Source organism: Pollachius pollachius, assembly GCF_949987615.1.
Source record: "Pollachius pollachius genome assembly, chromosome: 3".
Classification (NCBI taxonomy): domain Eukaryota; kingdom Metazoa; phylum Chordata; class Actinopteri; order Gadiformes; family Gadidae; genus Pollachius; species Pollachius pollachius.
Genome location: NC_136936.1, coordinates 19,821,573 through 19,846,015, shown reverse-complemented (window position 1 = coordinate 19,846,015; position 24,443 = coordinate 19,821,573). Strand labels below are relative to the sequence as shown.

General features: G+C 46.1%; 1 protein-coding gene across 3 annotated transcripts; it reads right to left on the bottom strand.

The window, feature by feature from the left end:
* Positions 1-3,081: 3,081 nt before the first annotated feature.
* On the bottom strand, positions 3,082-24,178 carry snx19b (sorting nexin 19b). 3 transcript variants are annotated; one of them, XR_013811716.1, is made up of 15 exons: positions 24,068-24,178; positions 23,290-23,555; positions 22,725-22,919; positions 21,287-22,570; positions 20,126-20,324; positions 19,601-19,701; positions 19,279-19,398; positions 18,875-19,002; positions 18,568-18,661; positions 18,172-18,325; positions 15,078-15,207; positions 6,921-7,105; positions 6,664-6,751; positions 4,504-5,055; positions 3,082-4,228 (listed from the first exon to the last, which is right to left on the bottom strand). XR_013811716.1 is itself a non-coding variant. In XM_079732676.1 (14 exons), exons 2-14 carry the CDS (start codon positions 23,491-23,493, stop codon positions 4,932-4,934), a joined length of 3,006 nt encoding a protein of 1,001 aa, XP_079588802.1. In that variant the 5' UTR covers positions 23,494-23,555; positions 24,068-24,178; the 3' UTR covers positions 3,082-4,931. The 3 variants fall into 3 exon arrangements, 2 of the variants coding, with proteins under 2 accessions (XP_079588802.1, XP_079588803.1); XM_079732676.1 differs by having other exon boundaries at positions 3,082-5,055; XM_079732677.1 differs by lacking the exon at positions 23,290-23,555 and having other exon boundaries at positions 3,082-5,055; positions 24,068-24,135.
* Positions 24,179-24,443: the final 265 nt, after the last annotated feature.

Sequence of the window (24,443 nt, the reverse complement as noted above, 5' to 3'; positions counted from 1 at the left end):
AATATGTTATTATAGTGTCCTCTAGTGGTAGTATGCTGATATTGCAGCTATCAAGCGGTTGTAATTCTTTAATTTTCTTAATGTGAATAATTGATTGAGTTAAGTATCAAGGTGATGGCATAGGGCTTATATGTGGGGGGGGGGGGGGGGGGGCGTTTGTATTGGATTTGTTGTTTGTATTGTTTTCCATTTCTATGTTTGTTTTTGGTTTATAATATGTCATATTTTTTTTGCTATTGCTTTGGCATCGTTTTGCAATGGCAATTAGAGAGTTGTATTTTTTCGAGTATGTTTTTCAGGGTAGAATATGGAAATTCTCAATTCCATCAAGTGTTCAGAAATTAACATAAAGAAGCAAGAACAAGGAAACACAATGCAAAGCGCCTCGTTTGGAATGTCATGAGGTTCTTTCCTCCGCGGGGATCGGGGTTAAATATTATCTTCAACTTTTTTGTGTTTGGGTTCTTGTACATGCGTATGTGTGTGTGGTTGGTAGTGTTTGTGTGTGTGTGCGTGTGTGTGTGTGTGTCTGTGTGTCTGTGTGTGTGTATGCGTTCATTTATTGCATACTAGGTGGACAAAGCTCGTGAAAAAAGACCATGGCAACCATGGCAAAATAAATGCCATGGTTATCGTCATGGCGACCTGTGAGTGGCTAAAGCCCATCTGGCTAGCGAGCAGGCTGAGTGTGTGTTGGGGTTCAGGCACTTCAGAGACCCCCTGTGTCAGTCCCTCTCCCCTGGTGCCCGGCCCTACAGAGACCCCCTGGTCACCCCCACTCCTCCGGGGCCCGGCCCTAAAGAGCAGGCACTGCAGAGACCCCCTGTCTTTAAGTACTGCATCTGGGACTGATAAAGGTTATGACAGTACTGCATCAGGGACTGATAAAGGTTCTGACAGTACTGCATCTGGGACTGATAAAGGTTCTGTCAGTACTGCATCTGGGACTGATAAAGGTTCTGACAGTACTGCATCTGGGACTGATAAAGGTTCTGACAGTACTGCATCTGGGACTGATAAAGGTTCTGACAGTAGAGGCATCAGGGACTGATAAAGGTTCTGACAGTAGAGGTGTCAGGGACTGTTAAAGGTTCTGACAGTAGAGGCATCAGGGACTGATAAAGGTTCTGTCATTAGAGGCGTCAGGGACTGATAAAGGTTCTGTCAGTACTGCATCTGGGACTGATAAAGGTTCTGACAGTACTGCATCAGGGACCGATAAAGGTTCTGTCAGTAGAGGCATCAGGGACTGATAAAGGTTCTGTCAGTAGAGGCTTCAGGGACTGATAAAGGTTCTGTCAGTACTGCATCTGGGACTGATAAAGGTTCTGACAGTACTGCATCAGGGACTGATAAAGGTTCTGTCAGTAGAGGCATCAGGGACTGATAAAGGTTCTGACAGTAGAGGCATCAGGGACTGATAAAGGTTCTGTCAGTAGAGGCATCAGGGACTGATAAAGGTTCTGACAGTAGAGGCATCAGGGACTGATGTGCTCGAGGCCTGCTCCTGTGCTACCTCAAGTGCAACTCCATTAACACATCTCCCTGGGTCTGACTCCTTCCCACTGGGACCCCCAGGGCTGCATGGTAACAGGAGCCCCGCCCCGCTCATTGTCTGATAAGACATCGTCCTCAGAAATAGCTTTCCCAGAAGGCAGCGGGCAGACGTGGGGGTATTTACTGGAAGCGCTTGTTGAGGGCGAGCATGTCGCATGCCTGCATGCCTGCCCTTCTGACACCTGCTGGGGCCTGATTGGGGCCTAATGGTGAGCCACATTATATTTAATCATTAACACTAAACGTATTGCTTACATTTCTCTTAATACATCTGTCAGCTAGTGTATAGCGTGTCCAATGGATGAACTTGGCCTTTATTGGCCCTGCAGTGGAATACTGTGCATTATGTGACAAAGGCCTTCAGTTTGATCTGTCCTCTCTGTCCTCTGGAGAGGTTTTTGTCCAAGCCAAGGAATGAATAGCATTGGACAATTATGGAGCAGCCAAAATTGTTTGTCAAACACAAGACAATTCCCAAAGTATTACTCACCGACTTAATATTTGAAATGACGTTCCTTCATTCTGATCACGTTCCAAATGTTCCCAGATATGTTCAGTTGAGCGGAGCTTTTGTTGCGATTCTGGAGAGGGATTGCAAACACAGCAGACACCTGGTTGTCCTCAGACCTCACATGAACTCTTTACAGTTCCTCTTCGTTTTACACTCATTCAACCTGCCCGCAAATGTAAGCAAATGGCCTGAGTCTGTGTTGAATACAGTAACATCCATCAAGTCTGGAATAGCCGCTACCTCTCCAGTAAGGCTAACATAACATGTCACCAGCAGATGTGCAATAGAACATAACTTAATGTGTAAAATCCCTGAAAGAAGTTCCCTGGTGGACATGGTGGACCACTTTCTCCACATTATCGATGATGATGAAGTCAATATGTTTTATTGACATAGATAAAAGACCAAACATTCATTGTTCATACTTCAATAAAATAAAGGCGTCCAAAATGTTGAGAAATGGCGAAATCATACAGAACAAAAATAAGGAAATATGTACGTGATGAGTAGTATTTTGAAAGCAGTTGCTAGTCTGGGACATGTGAACAGGCATCATGTCATCAAATGTTTTGTCCTGAACGGGTTTGGTTCTCCAAGTAGCCCAAACACGAAGGTGAGTTCTTCAGTTTTACCAAAACAGTGAAAAGTGTTGTGAATGAGCGAGTCACCACAAGGTTCCTGACGTACGTAATGTCTCTCCATTTGGTCTCCATTCAACCGTCTTGTTTAACAAAATGAAGCTCAACCGAAACATCTTTTCCGAAAAGCCGTTCAGATTTGAGCGTTTGGGAAGTGCTTTATTGCCATTGGACAAAAATCAGGTCTTCAATAAAACCATGTGGACAGTTAATCAAATCTGATCCCTAGTTATTAACATGTATGGGTATTGCAAAGAATAAAATAAGTTTTGTTCTAAGGAAAAGAATGAGCTTGAAAATCATTTACAGATTTGAAACATTGGTGGTGTCTTTATTGTTGTGACTTTGCACCAAATAACAAACTGAATGCTTAAAGGAATGTATGCACATTTGGTTAAACAATCACCAACAGACTCCACTACAGTACGAGGAAATTACACTCACAAAGCTACACAACGATGAGTTCAGAAACACATTTTGGAAATAAAGTGCGATGATGGATAAGATGCAATAATAATCAGAATTGTTTAATGGAATGTTGCTACTCATATTTCCTTCGAAATTTGGAAAAAACATTCTTCAAAAGTACTTGTTGCCAAAGTAAGATTAAAAGCTTGTCTGGAAGCCTTTTTTTCCAAATGGATTTTACTATCTGGGTTTTAAGGTGCAGGGAAATCAAGACACAATCAAACACAAAAATATCATTAAAACTCATTCAATTAAATGAGTAAACTGACCTTTCATTGTTCTGTTATACTGTTCTATTGCTCTTTGAGGGCACACATTACGGCTTGAACATATTGAAAAATGTAGCAGAATAATTGCTCCATAAGGCAGAGATCCGTGTGTGTGTGTGTGTGTGTGTGTGTGTGTGTGTGTGTGTACAAACACACACAAAGCAGATGTGAGTAAAGATATTGGTGACCATGTATAAATATAAATATCAACAAGTTTCAAGAAACGACTACAGAGCATCTAAAAAGGATAACAGTATCAGTAACATTGTGAACGCAAACATTCAGAGCAATCACAATACCATTGGCACAAATGAACAGCAATTGCAGAAAGAGGAATATTCATTGTGTGGGATTGCATACGTATGCACTAGCCTGGTCTTCTCAAAGTCTTTGTAAGGCATTTCACATGAAACATCTCCTACAAGATAGAACTAAATGAATCACTTTTTTTCCTTACAAGCAAATTATTTGATTGAATAAATAGGACAAGGCTTCCGATAGGCCAACAAGCAACAGAACACTGTAACACAGAAACACCAGGGATTGGATGGATGGACTTTGGAATGTTGGACTGAAGCTCGTCTGCTCCTCACAGGCCTCAGCAGCCTTCCTTTACCCACGAGCCCGTCCAATCGCAGGCCTCGAGCCAGCACCACTAGATGATGCTCCATTCAAGTTGATCTTCTAGGAAAAGTGAATCACACTACTTCTACAATCCATTATTCCTGCTCCTGCTGGACCTCCGCAGAGAAGACAAGCAATGTCTTGTATGGTAACGGTAGTCCCTATGAAGATGGAAAGAGGGAAGTTCATCGAAACATCCTGAAATACAAATGAATCAACAGACATTTAATCTATCATAATAGAAGCCTGGTACAGTACAGAGACCATCAGTGATAGAAGGCTGGTACAGTACAGGGACCATCAGTGATAGAAGCCGGGTACGGTACAGTACGATAGATGGTCAATACAGCTAGCTGGAGGTGGACAGTGCAGCACACAGCAATCCATGATTGTATCTGTGGAGAAGAACTGGAGGCGAGAAGCTTCTTATGCTCACATCATGGACGGTGAGGTCGACTTTACAGCTTGGGGTCGATTTTAGAGGAAAGGGGGCAGAGGTGACCCCCTCTGTAGCATATCTTCAGGCCCAAATATGGGAAAGATGTGGGACTACATCGTACTTCAAAATCTCTGATGTGTACTGCTGTTGTGGTAAGGTGTGAAGAGCACCCGAGGTTGGTTTGCTTTAAGATGGGGTTTCAGTGAGCAGGAAGAGGCTGTGTGCATGCAGGATAACCTGTACAGTACACTTCTTCCATGGCCAATACTTCAAAGCCCAGTTGGAGATGTCATGCGTGAGCTGGCATAGTTGGTCTTCCACGTCAGTTGGTCTTCCTCGTCTCTGGTTCCCAGTGTCCAACACGGCTCCACACGGCTCCAAACTGCTCAAGCAGCCTTCTCATACTGAGCCCTGCCCCACAGCCCTCACACCGCTGGGCCCTCTGTGGTCTTGGAGAGGCTCTGCAGAAGAATCCGCTGGAAGTCTTCCTCTGGGATGTCAGGGAACAGGAACTCCAGGAGAAGGTCCAGAATGCAGTAGAGCAGGTGTCTGCAGGAACACCATCAGAAGTCAACACATGGGGTAAACGTCCTTGGGTGGAATTGTACTGTCATCAAATAAAGATAAATTATTGATCGACAGTTTAAACAGAGAATGGTTATGAGAAGATATGTTTGTAATCGGATCCATTAAAAAAATGCCCTTAAGTAATCACCCTTTATTTACTCTTGAATTTACTCTGATTATGGCCAACAATGAATGTTGTCCCCTTATGTTTGACATGCAATGTAGCCATACAAAACAAAAGCACTGGAAGATATCCGTCTGAATATGTTTGACCCATCCTTTCTAAGAGATATATATTGTAAACCGCCACACAATAAGCACTATTAAGGGGCCCTTTAGTTCAGAGCCATGTGAAATCCCTGCTGTACAGTGAGAGCAGTAAGAGTGGTGCACGTTATATACCGTTAGTCCCCGTCACTAGCACCTCATCTTATCCAGACATTAGGAGCTGTATGTGAGAATGCCAACGTCTTAATCAGTTGGACCTATAAGACTTTCCCTGCCAGCTCCCCAGTACAAAGTGTGTGTGTGTATGTGTGGGTGAGCCACTGTGAGGGTAGAGTATGACATTATCTGGAGGACTCAGTGACTAGATCCTGTTTTACAGATGGCTTGAATTGCGCTGATTTCTATGTGATCGGTGCAAAATATCGAAGTTGAAATCCACACAAGCAGTAGGGGTTACAGACTGGTCGTGGTCTCATCCGGCTTCTTGGATGTGCTGTAAACAAACGTCCAGCCTTCCCAAGCTCTACCCCACCCTCCATCTCCCATCCCCTGAAACAGCTTTTGACTCCACCGTGAGACGGTGCTTCCCCCTGCATTGTCAGTCCCATTCACGGTCTTCTTAATGTACAAAAGACAAAAGAGTTCATGTGTTTCTGAAGCGGAAGGTGATGCACTTGCCTGAGCAAGGAATCCTAACATGGGGGTCCATCACATCCCTTGAGATGAACCAAATCAGAGGCTGAAGTTGGGAGGCCCTTTGGTTGAAGGCCCCCCCCAGAGATGTACAACGCATAACAGCTGAACCAGATGTTCTACAGCAGCAGTGGGGAAGGCATAGCGGATGTAGACCCAAGCTTCTGTCAGCTGGGACAAAACACTGAGAACAGAGTGTCTAGTGTGGTGCATACCGGGAAGAATCCTTCAGCCAGAACCAACAGACAGAACACCATCAAACAGATGCTGGACGTCATTTAGTCAACCTCAAACCAAGTAAGAAGATCAGACTCCAGAATGAGGCAGGGCTGAGTACACCCGGCTTGTAGCCAGTACTTATACGGCCCTTCAGATCACACGCTTCAACAGTCTACACATGTTGGCGTCGTAGGACTACCTGTGTATGTGTGCATTCATGTGGTGTTGGGAGAGGCTTTGAGCGCCTAAATTCAAACTCAATGGGTGTGCGCACGTGTGTTTGTGCCTGCGCATGTGTGTGAGTGTGTGCGTTTGGGGGGCGGGGGGGGGGGGGCTACGATGTAGTGTTTTAGTATTGTGTGAGTGATCGTATCGTTTATAAGGGGTTGGTTGTGGGGCATATCATTGATATTCAGGCCTGTCTTTGTGTGCATGTGTTCCTGAGCTCACCTGTTGATGTCGGGGTCTTGAAGGGAGTCCAGCGCCGTCTGCCAGCTCAGTCTGTACTTGTCAGAGCCAAGCAGCTCCGACACCAGGTCTGCGGGAAAGAAGAGGCAGAGGCTCAGAGGACGACCAAACCTCTCCTCGGTGTGGGGCTGACAGGGCGATGGTCAGCCCTGGGCGTTGGCCCGTCTGAATCTGAGTGAGTGCTGGCGTTGGTGTATAGGGGTGTAGCCCAGTGGGCTTCGTGGTAGCACTGGCCGTACCTGGCACCACTCCCATCAGTCCCAGCAGGGCCTGCTGTCGGCTGTGGTCCCTCTCCAGTGGGGTGCGCAGGGGCCAGGGCGCGGCGGGCAGGACCCCCCCCGGCCAGAACGCCTCCTGGATGATCTGCAGATACGTCACCCAGTACTGCATACTGGTCAGGTTGGCCACGCTCACCTCCAGCCACCTGCAGGAGAGACCAGCACATTACAGCTCCAGACCAGATTGGGACTGCCCAAACCAACACCCTGAGACAGGCTCTTTATACAACATATGGAACACATTAGTGTCTAATTATGACAAGGCATGATACAACTAAACATTGAATTGACCCCAAGCTTCATTTTTTTATGGTTCTACTAAAGGCTGCAATGGAACACAACTCTATAGTTACCAAAATAGCAATAGATTTGAACATGAACAGAAGGTTCATGTTCAGAACATCAAGGTACGACATATACATTTAAAATGCAAGACAAACATAAACACAAAAGAAATATGTTTTTCTAATTGTATTTGAAAGTATGGAAAATGATATGGCGATTGGTGTGTGGACATATTGCTGTCCAGAACGGGGAGAAGACCAGTATCAGACAGCAGCCATGAGTATAGAGCAACAGCGCACGTTGTGGTAATCAAGAGGGGAACCTTTTATTCAAACTCTAATCTGCAAACAAACTCTTCCATCTTTTCTTTCTTCTGGCAGCTCAGCCTTGCCCTATTGACAGCAGTTGTCCCAAACCTCATCAAAGGGCCAAGACCTCATTCTGCCAGTAAGTTATGGTGTAGTATCATTGTCAGGGTCTCGACATTTTGCTGGTGAAAAAAGCACGTCTAAACTGGCACACAAGCAGACAGAAATGACAGAATCTGATCCCTGGTGGTTTGAACCTTGAAGTATTCTGCGTTCCATCAACAGAGAGGAACACAAAGTAGAACATCTTTCTGTCCGTGTAACATCAAATGCATGTACACAAATGCCTCTTAAGGAGTTGAAATGGACGTTGTCCTTTGCTGAAGCGATAATACACAGGACACAACATGGGCAACAGGTCAGCCGGAGCGACTAAAGAGATGCGGTCTTGTGCCGCCAGGCGCCATCCCAGGGGGACAAGATAAAGTCTGCTTGGTGAAACATTTAATGCTGTGCAGATGCTGTTGTATAACACCATTTCAAACCACAGCCTAACTAGTAAAACAAACAAGGGGCTGCCTTTGGGGCCAGGAGGAGGGCCTCTCCTGGATCTGGTAATCCCTGTTCCACCAGCCTCACCGCATGCTGGCCACAAGTCAGTGGAAGCATTTTATCTTCACTTTGTTTCCCCTTTTTTGGACAGTTTGAGAGGGTTTAGTCTGGCCGTGTATTTAGCAATGAACAGGGAGAGGACATAGTGCGCCTGCAGGATCCAATAAAAAGGTTCAGACCATTGGGTACCTCGCCAAATTAGTACTCCAAGATGCTTATCTGAGGTGTTTTATGGCTGATAGGAAACAGCATCCCAGGGAGGGGCTCCTTGTGTTATCTGTAGAGGACTAAACTGCAGCAAAAGAGTTACAGTCAGGCTCACCCTCTCTGGTTTGTGAGCTTGGAGACGCACGCACGCACGCACGTACGCACGCACACACACAAACGCACACACACACAGCTCACAGGTGGACCATCTCTATGTCATCTCTAGAGTCATCTCTAGGGTTAGCTAGATAGCTAATATGGTACTATGTGGGATTTGCCTTTAGATGGAATCAAGGTGGTTACTTTCTCCTTGACTTAGTGTGCTTTCCGTCTTCACTCTAAAGTCCATATCACCAGTATATCTCATTACAGACTGGCAGCCCAAGCCAAGGCTGCACACATGGCAAGAAAGCTTAAGACATTTCTCAAAAAGCATGGAGAAGGTCCTAATAAAAAGTACAGCTTTGCATGCTTCTCCTGGGCTTCTGTGGAACCCCACCACGGCAAAGGGGCTGCTTCCAGCACCCTGAGCATCACCACTACCTTGCACTCGCATTCCTCTGATGCTGCAGAAAATGTCAATGCAATCACTTAATGTGCGCTGCTGCTGGAAAAGGTTCTGGCCTAATGGACATTAAGAGGTAGCCTGGAAAAAGTGACATGAGGTTTTAGGGGGAGAGAGCCAGAAGCCGACGTTAATTTGGACAAGTGATTGAATCAATTCATAGATTGTCTGTGACTCAGTCGAAGAAGAATGTGTACAAAGCATTTAAAGCTGAGCCTGATGCTGTGCACTTAAATAATCCATCAACTCTTAATGCTATTATTAAGTATTGGTCTCAGCCTGGGTCGAACTGCTGATACCTTCTGGCTGACTGAGGTCTGTGATGGTTGCTGCTCGTCCTATCCATCCCCACTTAATGTTTCCTAATGAGAACAATGCAAGGAAAAGGTATACCTTTCCAATTCAAATAAGAGCCACATGTTAGAATAAAATCACACACCCAACCTTCAAATATGAGCCCAATAAGGCTGTGTCCACCATCAGACGGCACACTTCTAATCATGTCCACTTGATGCTAAGTACATAAAACCCAGAGCCGTCAGCTGTAGTAAATATAACGGGTATAAATAGATTGCTTAAAGAAAGCACACTGATTTTCCATACAGTTATGAGGTAGTTAACGTGAAAGGATTCCTCAGAAGATGAACATGCCGGGGGCAGGGGGCATGGAGCGTTAAGGGCTGATCATAGTTCCACATCGACACAACGCAAGGACCACGCAGACGCTTCGACACAGTCGTAAACCTGTTTTGTTTCTGTGTCGGGTTATAGTTAGTGGACCAATCACAGTGCTCGCTGCTGCGTCGCCTAGACGCAAGGTTACAATTTTTGGGAGCCGCACGTCAGGCCCTCGCGATGGACGCAAGGAGGGTCCGCAAGGACGTAATGGGTCCGTAAACCCCCTTGTGTTGCGTCGACATGGAACCATAATCAGCCCTTCAGAAGGATAACTTCTTTCTTAAACATAATTGCATGCAGACGTTGTGTACTGAGATCCTAAAGTACCCGGCTAGTTCAACACAGTGGGTGGAATCGACTTGCGTTTCACTTTAGATTAAGGTTGAGGATATGTCTAGTGTGGGCTCCTTCGTGATTGAAGGAATGCAGAGAGCCCTCAGTATCCAAACACGTTCCAGGACGAATTTCAAGCTCACTGACACTAATTGAAGTAGTATACTACAGTCAATTCAATTTCAATTTCAGACTTTCAATTTGTCAAGGACAGCCCGGACAAAGAGCCCACCCTATTTTCTGTCAATGTGAGTGGATGGGACAGATGTTGCGTTAGAGTAATGGTTCAACATAGCTATCCACGAACCATCGCCACAAGTCCTGCACACTATCCAGGAGGGCCAGTAGCAGTAGGATACCTCATTCTCTAGTACCAACAGAGTTTAGCTTAGTTTGGTTCTATCATGATTCCTATCCTCATCGCAGGCCACCACGTTGCTTCCTCCAAAAGGCTTGATGTTGCCAAGGGATTGTGGGCGACGAGGGTTTATCCATGGATAGAGGGATTAGAGAACTTTAGGGATTATGAATAGCAAGGGAACAAAATGTATTCCTCAAGCAAATTGGGTTTATTGTCCTGCAACGTTTCATGCGCTGTAAACCAAATAAAGTTTTTGTTTTTTTGCAAGGCATCACCATTTAGGGCAATCAAAGGCCAGTAGCAACAGGTCGAGTTTGGGCTGAACTAAGATTTCAGTTAGCAGACGGCTGATGGGATACCAGTGTCTATGCATGTCTGTCTCTCCAGAGACAGAGGAAGAACGGAGGGTCCTGTGCAGGGCCCCCGGGGCCAAGGTGAGCATGGGTACCAGACACCAGAAGGCCTCCAGTGAGCAATGCAATGAATTCCTCCTAGAGCCTTGTGAAGATTCAGTGTGTATCACTTATCAAGCTCCTTCTCTCGGACCCCTGATAGCATCTAGCGGCAATGAGCCAGTGACCGGCAACACTGGGTGATTCTGCAGCACCTTTCCCGTCCTCTCAAGGGACCAGGCCGACCAGGCTTCGCTCCGGCTGGACAGCTACTGAGGCTGGGCTGCTGGGGGTCTAAATACGGAAAAATGAATGAGAGCCGGATAGGCCTTAACTGATGGGGGAGGGTACAGCATGTTCCATAAGAAACCTAACTTGCCCCCAGAGTGACACAGGGATGCACTTATTCATCAGTAAGCCACAACCTAGAAATTTGAACCACATAATGTTCATTCAAAAGTGAAGTTCAAATGAATTGAGACATCAACAATTCCAGCGACTCAAAGGTCATATCATCGCAGCAGGGGAACATTATTCTATCTGTGCCCTATCACCAAGAGTGTCTGAGGTCATTCAGTTACCTGTTTTCTAACCCTTCTATCGTCTAGTTAGGCTGACAGATAGCTAGTTACTTATGTTAAGGGCAGACATCTTCCACATCCATTCTACCTTCATATCCCGTAATTAAAACATACATACATACACCAACTGCTACAGAGAAGCATACAGCCGATCTGAAGCTGAATGAGTGAGTACCCTTGTGTACAGCCTTACTCTTCTTCTGTCCATTTCCTTTTACATACACATAACGATTCAGCGGTCACACGGTTGTTTCAGCCTGCAGACCCATGTGTCCCCAGCCCAAACTAAACAGCATAATTTTGAGGATGGTAAAACCCCTGCCGCCCCTGGACCACTGAGGCAGGGCTCTGTGTTCTTCAGTGTGGGTCACTAACACAGAGGGGGAGAGAAAAGGAGGGAGGGGGGGAACAGTGCCACGAAAAAGGAGATGATGTGAGAGTTCGGTTGAGATGGCAACAGGAGAGGGGATGATGACGACTTAAGACCCTCCATCTTCCAGCTATCCTCACTTTCGTCATCGGACTGTTGTCAGGGACTTGCACTGATGCCCTGAGTGTTTGTGTATTAGGAGGGCATTTTGGGAGTAAATATAAGAGTGAGGTCATGTCTGCATGACAGGGGCTATAGTGGAGGGAGTGCGAGTCCAAACATGCTCCCCCCAATGGACCCGGGGTCTCCTGTCTGTCTACATTTCAGCAAAATACACAAGAACATGGAGACCCTGCATCTTGTCCAGGTTTTCTGGATGCTGTCTGTGTCTGATAACCTTTGCTCCAATCATCGTCAAGTCACAAGTGTGACTTGTGTCTTTTGGATTCTTAGTGTGGAATGTTCCATGGCTGTGTTATTACTGGCTCTATTAGGGACTGTGTTTGTGCGTGCGTGCATGCTTGTGTGCGTTCATCCGATCTCTTTCACAGCAGTTCACCTACAACTTGGAGTGTGACACTGTTTGGCTGAGCTGTTTTCCAGAAAGCTGCAGCCCTTTCTGACCAGGCATGTTCTCAACAGGATGGCCCTAGTTCCAATTAATAAAAAAAACACTTGACTCTGGTAGAGGGCCTGCTTCATTGACACCTAGACACTGACAACAATCTGTCTCTGAGCGGTAGACTTGGATAAGGTTTCAACTGATTGAAGCATCTCCTGTGCCTCCCGCTGAAAGAGACAGTGAACCCCTGGTTCAGATGGAATTCTCTTAAAGAGCCAGTTAACCCCCTGGTTCAACTGAGATTAAAAATAAATAAATATTTGGTTACGACTGAGTGGGTCCAACTTTTTAGTACCGTTGTTATTTAACCACGCTAGAAATTGTGAAAAGTTCTATAAAAGCAACAGAGTGACCGTGCTTGGCCCTCTAATAGTAATACTACCAAATACCTTGCCATCGGTTCCCACTGATGGCAAGGTAATAAACATCAATATGACAGGACCAGACCCCTTACCCAGCCCGGCCACAGTGTGCTGCCTGCAGCTTGGGAGAGATGAGGATAGAACGGCCACACATTGAAGCTGTGGCCTCGGCACTGACAGCCCCGCTAAGTATAGAGAAGGCCCCTTGATGCCCTCCTGCTGAGACTCCTTAACATAGCCTCCCCATGGTCACATTGATAGTGCCTGGTTGGGGGTGGCACCCATGGGAACATGAAGTCAAGAGCACTGGCCACATGTCCAGTTTACTAGCAGCGTGAGCTAAACCTGTCTGTGACAAATGCTTGGTAGGGACAGAGGTAAAGCTGCAGCAGCAGAGGCCCATGAGCTCACCTCCTGCCCTTTAGAATTAAAGAACATGAGCAACCGTTTATCAGGCGTCAGGGAGCACAATAAGACAGTGGAGGATGAAGGAAAGAGGAAAATACTTGATTGTTAAAATTAAGTTGGCCTCCAACTAAAAACCTAAATGAAATGCAGCGCTAGACACACAACAGGATGGGGACAGAGGTATGGCTGCTGAACCCTTGTCTGAAATAACATTTATCTTTATCCACTACTGTACATAGGCCAGAGCACGCCCCCACATTTTTTCCATGGCTTCTTCAGAATGGAAAACCTCGTAAAAGCACTCAAGTAATCCAGAGGCGGTGATTTTTGGAGTGGACAAGATGGCGTTCCAGTATTGTTGCCGACTGTGTGAATGTGTGTATGAATGGTTGCAAGTCGCTTTGGATACATTTCTATGCTAAATTCCTTAAATGTAATTGTAGTATATCCACCGTATCTTGCTGCCTTTACACAAACGTATGCAGCACTGCAAAGTCGAAGAGAGAAAGCACCTGATCTACAACCTAGTCCTAGAAATAGTGGGGCAAATCAAGGACCCAAAACAACACGTTGCTCCTGGGTTTCTCGTTGAACCACATTTTCATCGCCATTCTAGGAACAGAACAGGACATTAAGACATGTATTAATCGTTTAATTAACTTAAATGATTCAGCAATGGATACAGGTCGCCGAACATTTCAACTTTTTGAGTGCAGTTGGCCTATTAGACCAAAGCATACACTTTCGTCACTTTGAAACATGAACGTCTGTGGAGCCCGGGTGGCTTACCGGGTAGAGCTCGTACCATATAGGCTCTGTCCTGAACGTAGCGAGCTGGATTAGATTCCTGTGCATGGTCCTTTGCTGCATTTCCTCCCCTATATCTCCCATACCTTCTCTCTATCTCACTCTATAATAATAAAGCATAAAAAAACTACAAAAACATGCAGGTCTCATATGTTAGGATTTGAGGCATTGAGTGCAAGTACATCGGCCCATAATCTGCTTCTGAAATTGGTATAAAATCGCTGTACCTGGAACCTAAACATACAACATATAACACTTCCACTAGTCATGGATAGTTACAGGGCGGTCAGTTACCTCAACATCTCGTGGGCACACACACTCATGATTCAGAATTGCAGTCTGCAAAGACATTTGTACTGCATAACAGTAGTGAGTCTGACTATTTTTCAGGTGCCATTACTGCCCACATTCCACGTCTTTAGACCTCAGGGGAACACCTGACCAGACCTCTCTTTTGTCAAGTTACTCCTGGCCATCCCTGATTCCTTACATTTTATTTTAAATGTCTGCTATACATACTACTATGTATGTTGACTATGGCACCAATTGCACTCCTAACTATCCCTGGAATGAGGGATCCACACTCACACTCCACACGCATTCTTTCTCAAGGTTTCTTCCTTCATAATAACGCTGACTTCTGTTTCCTTTTGGGGGACTGGGGTTGTCATAAATAAATGGCCTGTGAAGCCCTTTGAGACTATTATTGTGATTAAGGACTATACAAATCCAATTGACTTGACTTGTGTGACAACATCAAATCAGACCTTCATGTGTCTGATTGGAGTGGAACAGTTCTCTTTGAACCTGCAGACAATATACTAACAATAGACTGGATGGATAGGATTGGAGTTGGAAGAAGGGAAACTCTCCACAGACAACAGTGTGGATAGATGAGTGTGAGGAAGGAAAACTCTCCACAGGCCAATGTTAGGACTGATGCAACATTAGGTTTGCATCTTTATTCATCACAACTTGCTTAACACCACAATTCCTCTTCCCTATTTCTAAAATCGAAGGAGGAAGCTTTGCCTACCCAGACTCGTTTTCGTGGTTTTTGCGGTTGTTGTGTGTCATGGCCATGGCCTTGGTTTCAGCAGAGGTGCATTAAGGGTTTCAGTAAAACATAGGTGTGTTGATTAAGTCTTGGGGGGGATGTCAATACCACATCAGCGCTGGCTGGTTTCCAGCACTGGTTCCTCCCCCAGGTGCCCGCGGAGGCCTCACCTGTCGATGAGCGTCCCGAACAGCATGCGCACCGTCCGCTGGACGTTCTCCGTGCACAGCCAGCCCCACTGGCCCGCCATCAGCAGGCACACGATGCTGAGGGCCGGCTCCGCCAGCGCCATCTCACACCCTGCAACACACGGGCACACGCACACAACAAATGCACACATGCACACACAGACACCCTTTCCTTAATTATTTTGTTTGTCCTCCCTGGGAGTCATTTTGGTCAAAGGATATAATGAATTGGTGAATGAATATGTTTATGACAATACTATATATAATAATAATATTAAAAGGGTTATTTTGGAACAAATAACCCTTGATGGTCATGTCTCCAGTTTACCTGTAGCAGTACTGCCATCTAGTGGTTCCACTCACTGTGTACATGGGTCAGTGCTCTAGCTCAGTGGTAACTATTTTTTTCAGGAGAGCCGCACTGACAGGACGACGTCAACAGGAGAGCCATCTTTACCGCAAAGTATCAAAAGCTATAAATCCAGTCATAAATAAGTATGCCTGCTTAATAATATGTCCTCCCTGAAGCAGTGTTTCCCACAGAATTTTGTGAAACTGTGGAGGGAACCTGGTCCTTAGCGGGGTCCGGGGGCATGCTCCCCCGGAAGAAAATTTGGTACCTTTTAACCTGGAATGCATCAATCTGGTGCACTTTGAGAGGAAAATTAAGACTTGTGTGACTGTGTGCTATTTTCTGGAATAATGTGGAGACACTGGGTCACATAACATGGAAGCTATTGAAGAATAAGTTAATAAGAATAATTCCATCCAAAGAGCACATTCTCTCTTGTTATGCAGGAAAACCGCCAATCTGGCAACCCCGCTGTCAGCGTAGAGCCGAGCAAGTTTAAAAATATTTTTCTAGACAAGGCTATATTTCCACCTTTTAATGCCGCTGTTGAATTATTTTTAAAATAATTGTTTGTATTGTTTTTTTAAATATCTGTATTCACTGCATGATCATATCACTGTATATTTTTACCGCCATGCGAGCCGCAAATAGAGGCTTGGCGAGCCGCATGTGGCTTGCGAGCCGCGCAATGAGTAAAACTGCTCTAGCTGCTAGCATGTCTCAGATCAAGAGAGAGTCAAAAGAAAAACCCTGTTTTCTTTAATGAAACAAGGAAATAACCTTTTATCTATGCTATTCCCGTGGGGAGGGGGAAGGAGGGCAGCTCAAAAAAGAGAAGCACAAAAACTCTAAGGCAAAATGAAACCAAAACAAATTATTGTAAATGTAAAATAAATCCATTATTTAATTCCTCCATCCTCCATCAGATGTCACAGCATGAAACCGCCACCATGGAAATTCATTATACATTATATATCAACTAACTAGTTATAAATCATTTACTAATGATTTGTTTATGATCCTGTCATGATTTTCTAAAGGTATATAGATTACTTTACGAAAACATGATTTTAACATAGCACTCATAAATCATCTACAAATGTATATTCATGTTTTGATAATGAATAGTTCATCATTAACTAAAGGTTTATGAATGACCTATGACCGAACGCTATGATTAAGTGTAATAAAGTAATAAATATGCACAGTAGAAGTCCTCATGGTAAGATACTATATCAGTGGTTCAGACTCTGACCTTTACCCATGAGACCAGATCATTAGCAAGAGATCTTGTGGACCCCTCATCAGCAAACGCTAAATAGTAAATGCTCACTGTATGTTGACACATACAGTGAGCATTTGAATTTTTGTGAGACGCCGAGATCGTTTATTGGCCTGTGGCATGTGCCACCGCGACCACTGACATACCATGGAATATGCCGTTCAGGAACGGCATATGCCGTTTAGGATCGGTAACTGCCGTTCAGGTGGAACGGCGCGTGCCGTTTAGGAACGGTAACTGCCGTTCAGTTGGAACGGCATATGCCGTTCTGGAACGGTAAATGCCGTTCGGGTGCAACGGCATATTCCGTTCAGGAACGGTAAGTGCCGTTCCCAACAATGGTATATGACACCAGCACGCCCCGCCTCCTCCGTATAATTTCAAGACAAGTATTGCCGTAAATGTAAAGCTATATATATTTGGTCTTTATCGAAACTATATCACAACATAACGCCGTAAATAAAGGGATTTATACGTTTCTCGTGTCCGTTCTGTTGTTAGTATATGTGCGATCTGTTTGTTGTTGCTTTTGAAATGACAGATGCTTTTGAAAACAGCCGGACTTGCTCCGGTGACGGTAGTTAGCCTCGCCACCTAAACACCTAAACGTCTGACTAATCAATAACAGAGATTTAGAGCTATAGTCTATGACTACAGAGGCAGGTCCCTATATCTACCATGGGGTGGAACTGTAGCCTATGGCTAGACAGTCATCCATTTTTCCACTCCTGTTTTATCAAGGTGTCCTAGTAGCGTAGCCTATATAGCCTACTGTATGACTGCTTCAACTCATAACTATTCAATAGGCCAAATCTTAAGTTTTGCATTGTTCTTATTGGTGTTTAACCCAAAATTTGAAGTAGGCCTACAGTTTCCTATCATTTAACACTGATCCAGTGTCATAAACCTTTCTATACCGACATGATCCAGTGGTATCATGGCATATAGGCCAACCGTTTTTCCGCTGGCATGCCACTCATGTGAAATGGTAATTACCAGTTTATACTAGCACCTACCGTTTTTTTTTTACCGTTTTCCGTTTTACTTGTCTTGAAATTATACGGAGGAGGCGGGGCGTGCTGGTGTCATATACCATTGTTGGGAACGGCACTTACCGTTCCTGAACGGCATATGCCGTTGCACCCGAACGGCATTTACCGTTCCAGAACGGCATATGCCGTTCCTGGACGGCATATGCCGTTCCACCTGAACGGCAGTTACCGTTCCTAAACGGCAGTTACCGATCCTAAACGGCATATGCCGTTCCTGAACGGCATATGCCATGGTATGTCAGTGGTCGCGGTGGCACATGCCACAGGCCAATAAACGATCTCGGCCCTACTGGTTTGAATGGCAGTTAAGTTGTTCAAAATGAAATATATACCGCCTGAGCAAAAGGATGCAGATCAGCGATATCTAATAATCTAATATTGTGAGATTACCAGGCTGGGTCCGGGGTGTGGCCTTGGGGCTGCTGTCCACGTGCACGCATGGCTCCCCTCCTCTGGCCTGTCCACCAACACCCCTCTCAGGCTCCTGGCCCTCATGTCCCGTCAGCAAGGCCTGCAGGCGGGCCAGCGACATGCCGCTGAACATCTGCCAGCACGGGGTCGGGGGGAAGGAGGAGGAGAGGAAGAACCTCAGCACAGGTCTGAACTTTTCACAACTGAGGATGGCAAAACGACAAGAATCAACCTTTCATTTTCTTCTTAAGCCCTTTCGGGGGTTAACAAGTAATGAGGTCCCGAAGTTCCTTAATAAAGACTAAACAAAGAAGGAACCCACTGTATTTCATTTCCACCCCACTGCTACGACCCCAGCCTACTGTAAATACATACCGTGTTGCTCTGCTCGAAGCAGAACGTCACCTGAGGCCTCAGATCAGAGCCGTTCACATAGGGATTGTTTTTGCTGGAGAATCTTAGACGAGACCTGAGTACATGTGAATTATATGATTAGGCTAAAACAAAACAATCCTGCTTCAATTTTTTAGTACCATGTGGCAATTTTTACTCTCTACCTCAAGCAGTAACAGGACAATGTTTCTATGTTATCTCTGTGACTTGTTTTATGATAGTCCTCATGTTATTCTATTCTGGAGAAGCTGTATAAGACATGTTATGAAAGGATCTTCTTTTCTTCTACCTGTTCTTCTTGTCAGGGTTCATCTTTCCACTATCCATCTCTCCCTCGTTGTCCTCTGTAGGGCTCTGGGGTTCTGAGCGGGGGGGGAACGCCGTCTTCAATGTGTCCACGATGGCATTCACCACAATCTGCACACACACCCACACTTAGACAACACAACCAGCCAGCATTCAGGCCAGTAAAGGCCAGTACAGGCCAGGACAGTAATGGGAAGGGAGTGGTGGGGGGGATTCAGCTGGTTGCTATCTGCAACCTTATCAATAGTTGCTACTAAATTCTACACATTGGACCTTAAAAGTATTGCTACAGTGGGATGCATCCACTGTATTTTAACTTAAAATCACACTTTCGTGAGACATCTCAGCCCATAAACTTTTACTTAATCTCTGCATGACAAATTATACCTTGTCTATGCGAGACACGATGAAAGGTTTCTTGACGAAGGCAATCCGAGCGTCTGTGTTGAGGGCCAGAAACTCCTGCATCTCCTCACTGTTTGCAGCTTCATGGATGGAACAGAGATGCTGAAAGAAGCGGGAAATCAAAGAAAACGCTGGTAAGTTTGTTGTCACAAGGAGCAATTACCAGAATATGTGAATTATCTCTCTATCAAGATGCCATGTTTATTTATTCATGTTTATAAAAACGTTTTTCTATTGCATTGAATCATTGATTCCTTGACTTAAACACTCAAAACCAACATTATACAAAGATAGCAACAACAACCTTTAGAAAAGTCTCCAGCAATCCTTTTCTGGCTTCAATCTTGTCGCTGTCCATGTTTCCAAATGGCATGTCAGGAAATATCTTCTTTGGTCCTTTTACACCTTAACCAGAAGCAGAGCTTATCTTACATGATGCTGAAACACCATGTAAAGAAAACATTACACAGCCATGATTTCATAGACAATAAAAAAAGGACAACTGAAAATGACTTGACTAATTAATCAAATAAAGCATTGAAAGGTACTTTTTAAGGGTGGTGAAAACTGACACTTGTGTTTTAAAAGGCAAATATAATCAAATTACACTGCATGTATTCCACAGAAGGTCCTGCTGTCAAGAGAAAACCGGTGGGGAGGTGTGTGTGGCGTGAGGCTTCTCAGTGAAGCAGCTCTCTTGGGGTAACTCTGACTAAATGTGTACCATACATTTCTTCAACAAGAAAAGACTGCTCCCTGCTACAGCGTTTGTTGTCTTATTCCCCATCATGCAGCACAAGGGGACCATAGCAGGGCCGTGTGAGCCTACCTTTGATGAGCTTCCGCAGTTCCTGTTTCTCTTCCAGGCGTGTCTGGAGGTTGAGGAACTCGCTGTAGCGTCTGTTGACCGTGTGGTAGGCCACTGGCTGCCCGGCCCCGGGGCAGTCCCCAGGCCCCTGGGCCGAATCCCCCTCCTCACAGCCTGGCTGGAGGCAGGCCGCCGTCTCACAGTACACCACCGTCTCGTACTGCCACACACACTTGCCTGCATCAGCACCCTTACGCCCATGACCCGCTCACACATGCAGACACACGTGTTTCAACGGTGCTCACAATAACAGAATGTTCAATTAGCGATGGAACATGCTTCGCTCTAATCTGTTGTCCATTGCATAGTGCTACCTTGTCAAACATCATATTAAAACTGCATATTGCTGTATTCAGTGTGACTAAGCTAAATATTACTGTTAATAATTGCACTGCTCTTACATTTTGATAGATAAATATAATATGTTGAATCTATACATTTGTATTATGTCCGTGTTATGCTATGTTATGCTATCAATGCACTGGCTCAATCAAACCTGTGCAATGGAAACATTCCCATTGCATAAATAAATATCCATTAACTATCAATCTCCTATTATCCAGTAATATGACGTTTCCTGCATGGCTCTGCCTACTTTGATGGTGTGCAGGGCGGAGGTGTGTCTACTATGATGGTGTAGAGGGTGGAGGTGTTTCTATCTTGATGGTGTACAGGGTGGAGGTGTTTCTATCTTGATGGTGTACAGGGTGGAGGTGTGTCTATCTTGATGGTGTAGAGGGTGGAGGTGTCTCTACCTTTATAGTGTAGAGGGTGGAGGTGTGTAGGTGTGTCTACCTTGATGGTGTACAGGGTGGAGGTGTGTCTACCTTGATGGTGTACAGGGTGGAGGGGTCGAGGTGTGTCTACCTTGATGGTGTAGAGGGTGGAGGTATGTCTACCTTGATGGTGTAGAGGGTGGAGGTATGTCTACCTTGATGGTGTACAGGGTGGAGGTATGTCTACCTTGATGTGTAGAGGGTGGAGGTATGTCTACCTTGATGGTGTACAGGGTGGAGGTATGTCTACCTTGATGGTGTACAGGGTGGAGGTATGTCTACCTTGATGGTGTACAGGGTGGAGGTATGTCTACCTTGATGGTGTACAGGGTGGAGGTATGTCTACCTTGATGGTGTACAGGGTGTAGGGGTGTGAGCCGGTGCCGCGGTGCTCCTTGGCGGTGATGGTGCCGGTGATGCGGAGGTTCTGGATGAGCACCGGCCCCTCGGGGCTGCTCAGGGGCTCGAAGCTGAAGGAAGGGCGTGACGAGGGCACCAGAGAGGTCATGGCGGGGGCCAGCTCATTAGGGGTCCCCGGGGTCCCCGGCGCCCCCTCCAGCCCCAGGAACAGCTCCCTGGCAGGGTTAGTGGACACAGGGCTCCCCACCGGGCCCGGCACATGGAGGCTGCGGGTGGGGCCGGGAGACCCCTGCGCCGGGCGTAAGCAGGAGGGCCCACAGCCATCGACCTGGTCTAGCGGCTGGGAGTGTAACAAGGCCTTAGGGCCCATCTCATCGACGTGGCCGGGGTCAACATCAAGGTCGAGATCTAAGCAATCGATGGGTGTGGCGCATTCCCGGGGCAGGTCAGACTGGCTGCCCTCTTGCCCATCCGTGATCAGGGAGTCTAAAGAGTCCCGCTTATAGTCGGCCAAGGGCGACTCCAGGTCAGAGTCGTTCTCCTGGTAGAAAGGGTTGGACTTACACGGCCTGACGTAGTTTCTCAGGAACGGACGACAGTGTTCCACCTCCTCCATGATGTTCTGAGGGCTGTACAGCTCAGAGTCCACTGTGTCGCAACTGACCGAATGAAGCTTGTCTGTGGTTGTGTCCGTGTCGCTGGCTGAATGGTTGTCCACCTCTGAAGTCACTGCGTACGAGGGGGAGGCTGACATTGTCTGTTCGGTGGGTCGGGGGGCTGTGGTCTCTTCCGCCTTCGGTGGCACTTCTGAGCGAGCTGACGGTGGAGCAGATGGAGGCACTGGCTGGACGGGCGTGGAATGACGCTGAGGGGGCTGCGCCGATGAGGACTCTACGGGCTCTGCAGCGAGGACTGATGGGGAGGTGAAGAGTTGAACCAGGAGGACGTTGAGCCAGTCCGGCTCAGAGACTTTGCTGAAGAACGGGAGAAGAACGTTGCAAGTAATGAGTTCGCCAACCACAAAGCGGCCAGTGGTGCTCTCCAGGTTGGGTGGTGGAACCAGAGAGTGCAGGAGCAGGTCCACCACCGCCCTGGTGTAGTTATGCTCCACGGCAGCACTCTTCACCGCAGGGTGAGGTGGCTCCAGCTCTGTGTAGACCTTCCACAACCTGTCGCTGGCGTCGCTGGGCTGCTCTGCGGCCAGCTGCGTCGCTCTGAGGAACTTCTGCAGGTGGCCGCCATACAAGTCCAGCAGCCTCTCGGACAGGGCCTGGAGCACAACAGATAATCATTCAGAATAGAAAGGTGGTTTAAATCTTTTCAGCAAAGTGCCATCATGTTTTAATGTATTTTAGATAAGTCTTAATTAGATCATCATCATCAAAAGACTCAGAAACGCTTGTGTGACTATACAAACCAAGTACCTTCTGATCAACCAATCTAGCACGTGTCTTCAGTTCCATTGCCATGGAGATCATGGCTTCGTGCACATCTATTTCAAAAGCCCTCTCGGTGGATATGGTGGAGTACCAGGAGGAGACAAAATCCCTTATGATCTTCCTGACTGTGTTCTGAATCTCCTGATCCAACTGCTCCTCATCCTCCACAGATGAGGAAATCTTAAACAAATCAAAGGAGAGTGTGCGTTTTAGAAAACACAGGTCATGCAACCCTCCCACTGTACATAAATACATGGATCAACTGTACATGAACATTGACAATAGGATACACAGTTTAATTAAGCACATTGACTATCAGACCCTGTCATTTTATAATCCAATATTCACATTATTTATTACTGCAAACTTATGCAAAACATTTTATCTTAAAAGTATGACTTTTTGAATAAAAGCTCCCTGAATAGGGGAGACCCATAATTACAGAGGATGAGGAGAGGGCTGAGAAGAAAGAGACTGGAAAGACCAGAGAAGGGGAGAAGGCTGAGAAGAGAGAAGTGGAGGAGAGACTGGAGAGACCAGACCCCTTTACCGGATTCAGGCTGATGAACCTCTCCAGGTGTACTAGGCTGTTGGACTCAAGGACCGCTTGCGATCCAAGCCAGCCCCCGAGTACCACAAGCAGGCTGGTGAACACACACAGCAGCCAGATGTTGACCAGGAGGTGGAAGAGAACAAGCCAGGCAAGCAGAACACCAAAGCCTAATAAGCTTCTCCGTCGAAGTACTTCTGCCATGGCTGCGACCGTCTTATTTAACGCTGTTGTATTTGTGGCGCGACATTCGTTTCAGAGTAGACCTTGAATGAGATGATTGAGACAGAGACACATCGCAGTGCGTTAATAGAGGTCCACAGATTACTCCCTGCCAGAGCAATTAGAAGAGCAGATCGAGAGACGCAAAACAGTAATGAACGTTCACACAAGTTATTGTAGAAGATCAAGACGCAAACTTGATCCTCGAGACCCCATGAAATAATAAGCAGAACATATTCCCGCGGACTCTCCGCTACAACCAGCAGCATAATGTGACTGGTGCTACTGGTACTACTGGTGTTCTGTCTGCACCACCCTGGGTATCCAGTAGCAGGACCAACTAGCCTGGTATTAAGGGTATGAATATCAGCCTCCTCTAGTGAACTGCTGATACCACTGTGCCTGAAGCTCAACCACTCAGATAACTGTAGGTGGACATCGGCCATCATGATTATATGATGGCTCCAAACCTTATGCATAATGTCAGTGTTTCAAAACCTGCATTTCAATGGATTTCTGAATAAGCCTTAATCCAAAGTGTAAATGTCAACCTTACCAAAGTCAGCGACGATGTAATCAATCAATCAGTGAAAGACAGTTAATGAGTCAGAAATATGTCCGCTCGATATGTGCCGAGCTTCGTTGATCGTTTTGACAGCGCCATCGCTTTGTTTACTTCCGCTATCGTGACGTATGATGTGCCACAATGGACGCAGCTGACGCGGTGTTCCCAGGCGCACCGCGCTACCGCGCCGCGGAAAAACAAGGCAGCTGGTCCATTGAGGCTCATCCTACTGACACACACACACACACACACACACACACACACACACACACACACACACACACACACACACACACACATACACACACACACACACACACACACACGCACACGCCAATACTGTATTGTATTTCCATTATGGTGCGTT

Bases quoted from the DNA above. Each gene is read 5' to 3' on its own strand.
- snx19b (XM_079732676.1), bottom strand. From the start codon at position 23,493: ATGGCAGAAGTACTTCGACGGAGAAGCTTATTAGGCTTTGGTGTTCTG. The intron at 20,325-21,286 runs GTAGACATACCT...TGTGTGTGGCAG, and splicing joins ACACCCTGTACACCATCAAG to TACGAGACGGTGGTGTACTG. The intron at 7,106-15,077 runs GTGAGGCCTCCG...TCTCTCCTGCAG, and splicing joins TTCGGGACGCTCATCGACAG to GTGGCTGGAGGTGAGCGTGG.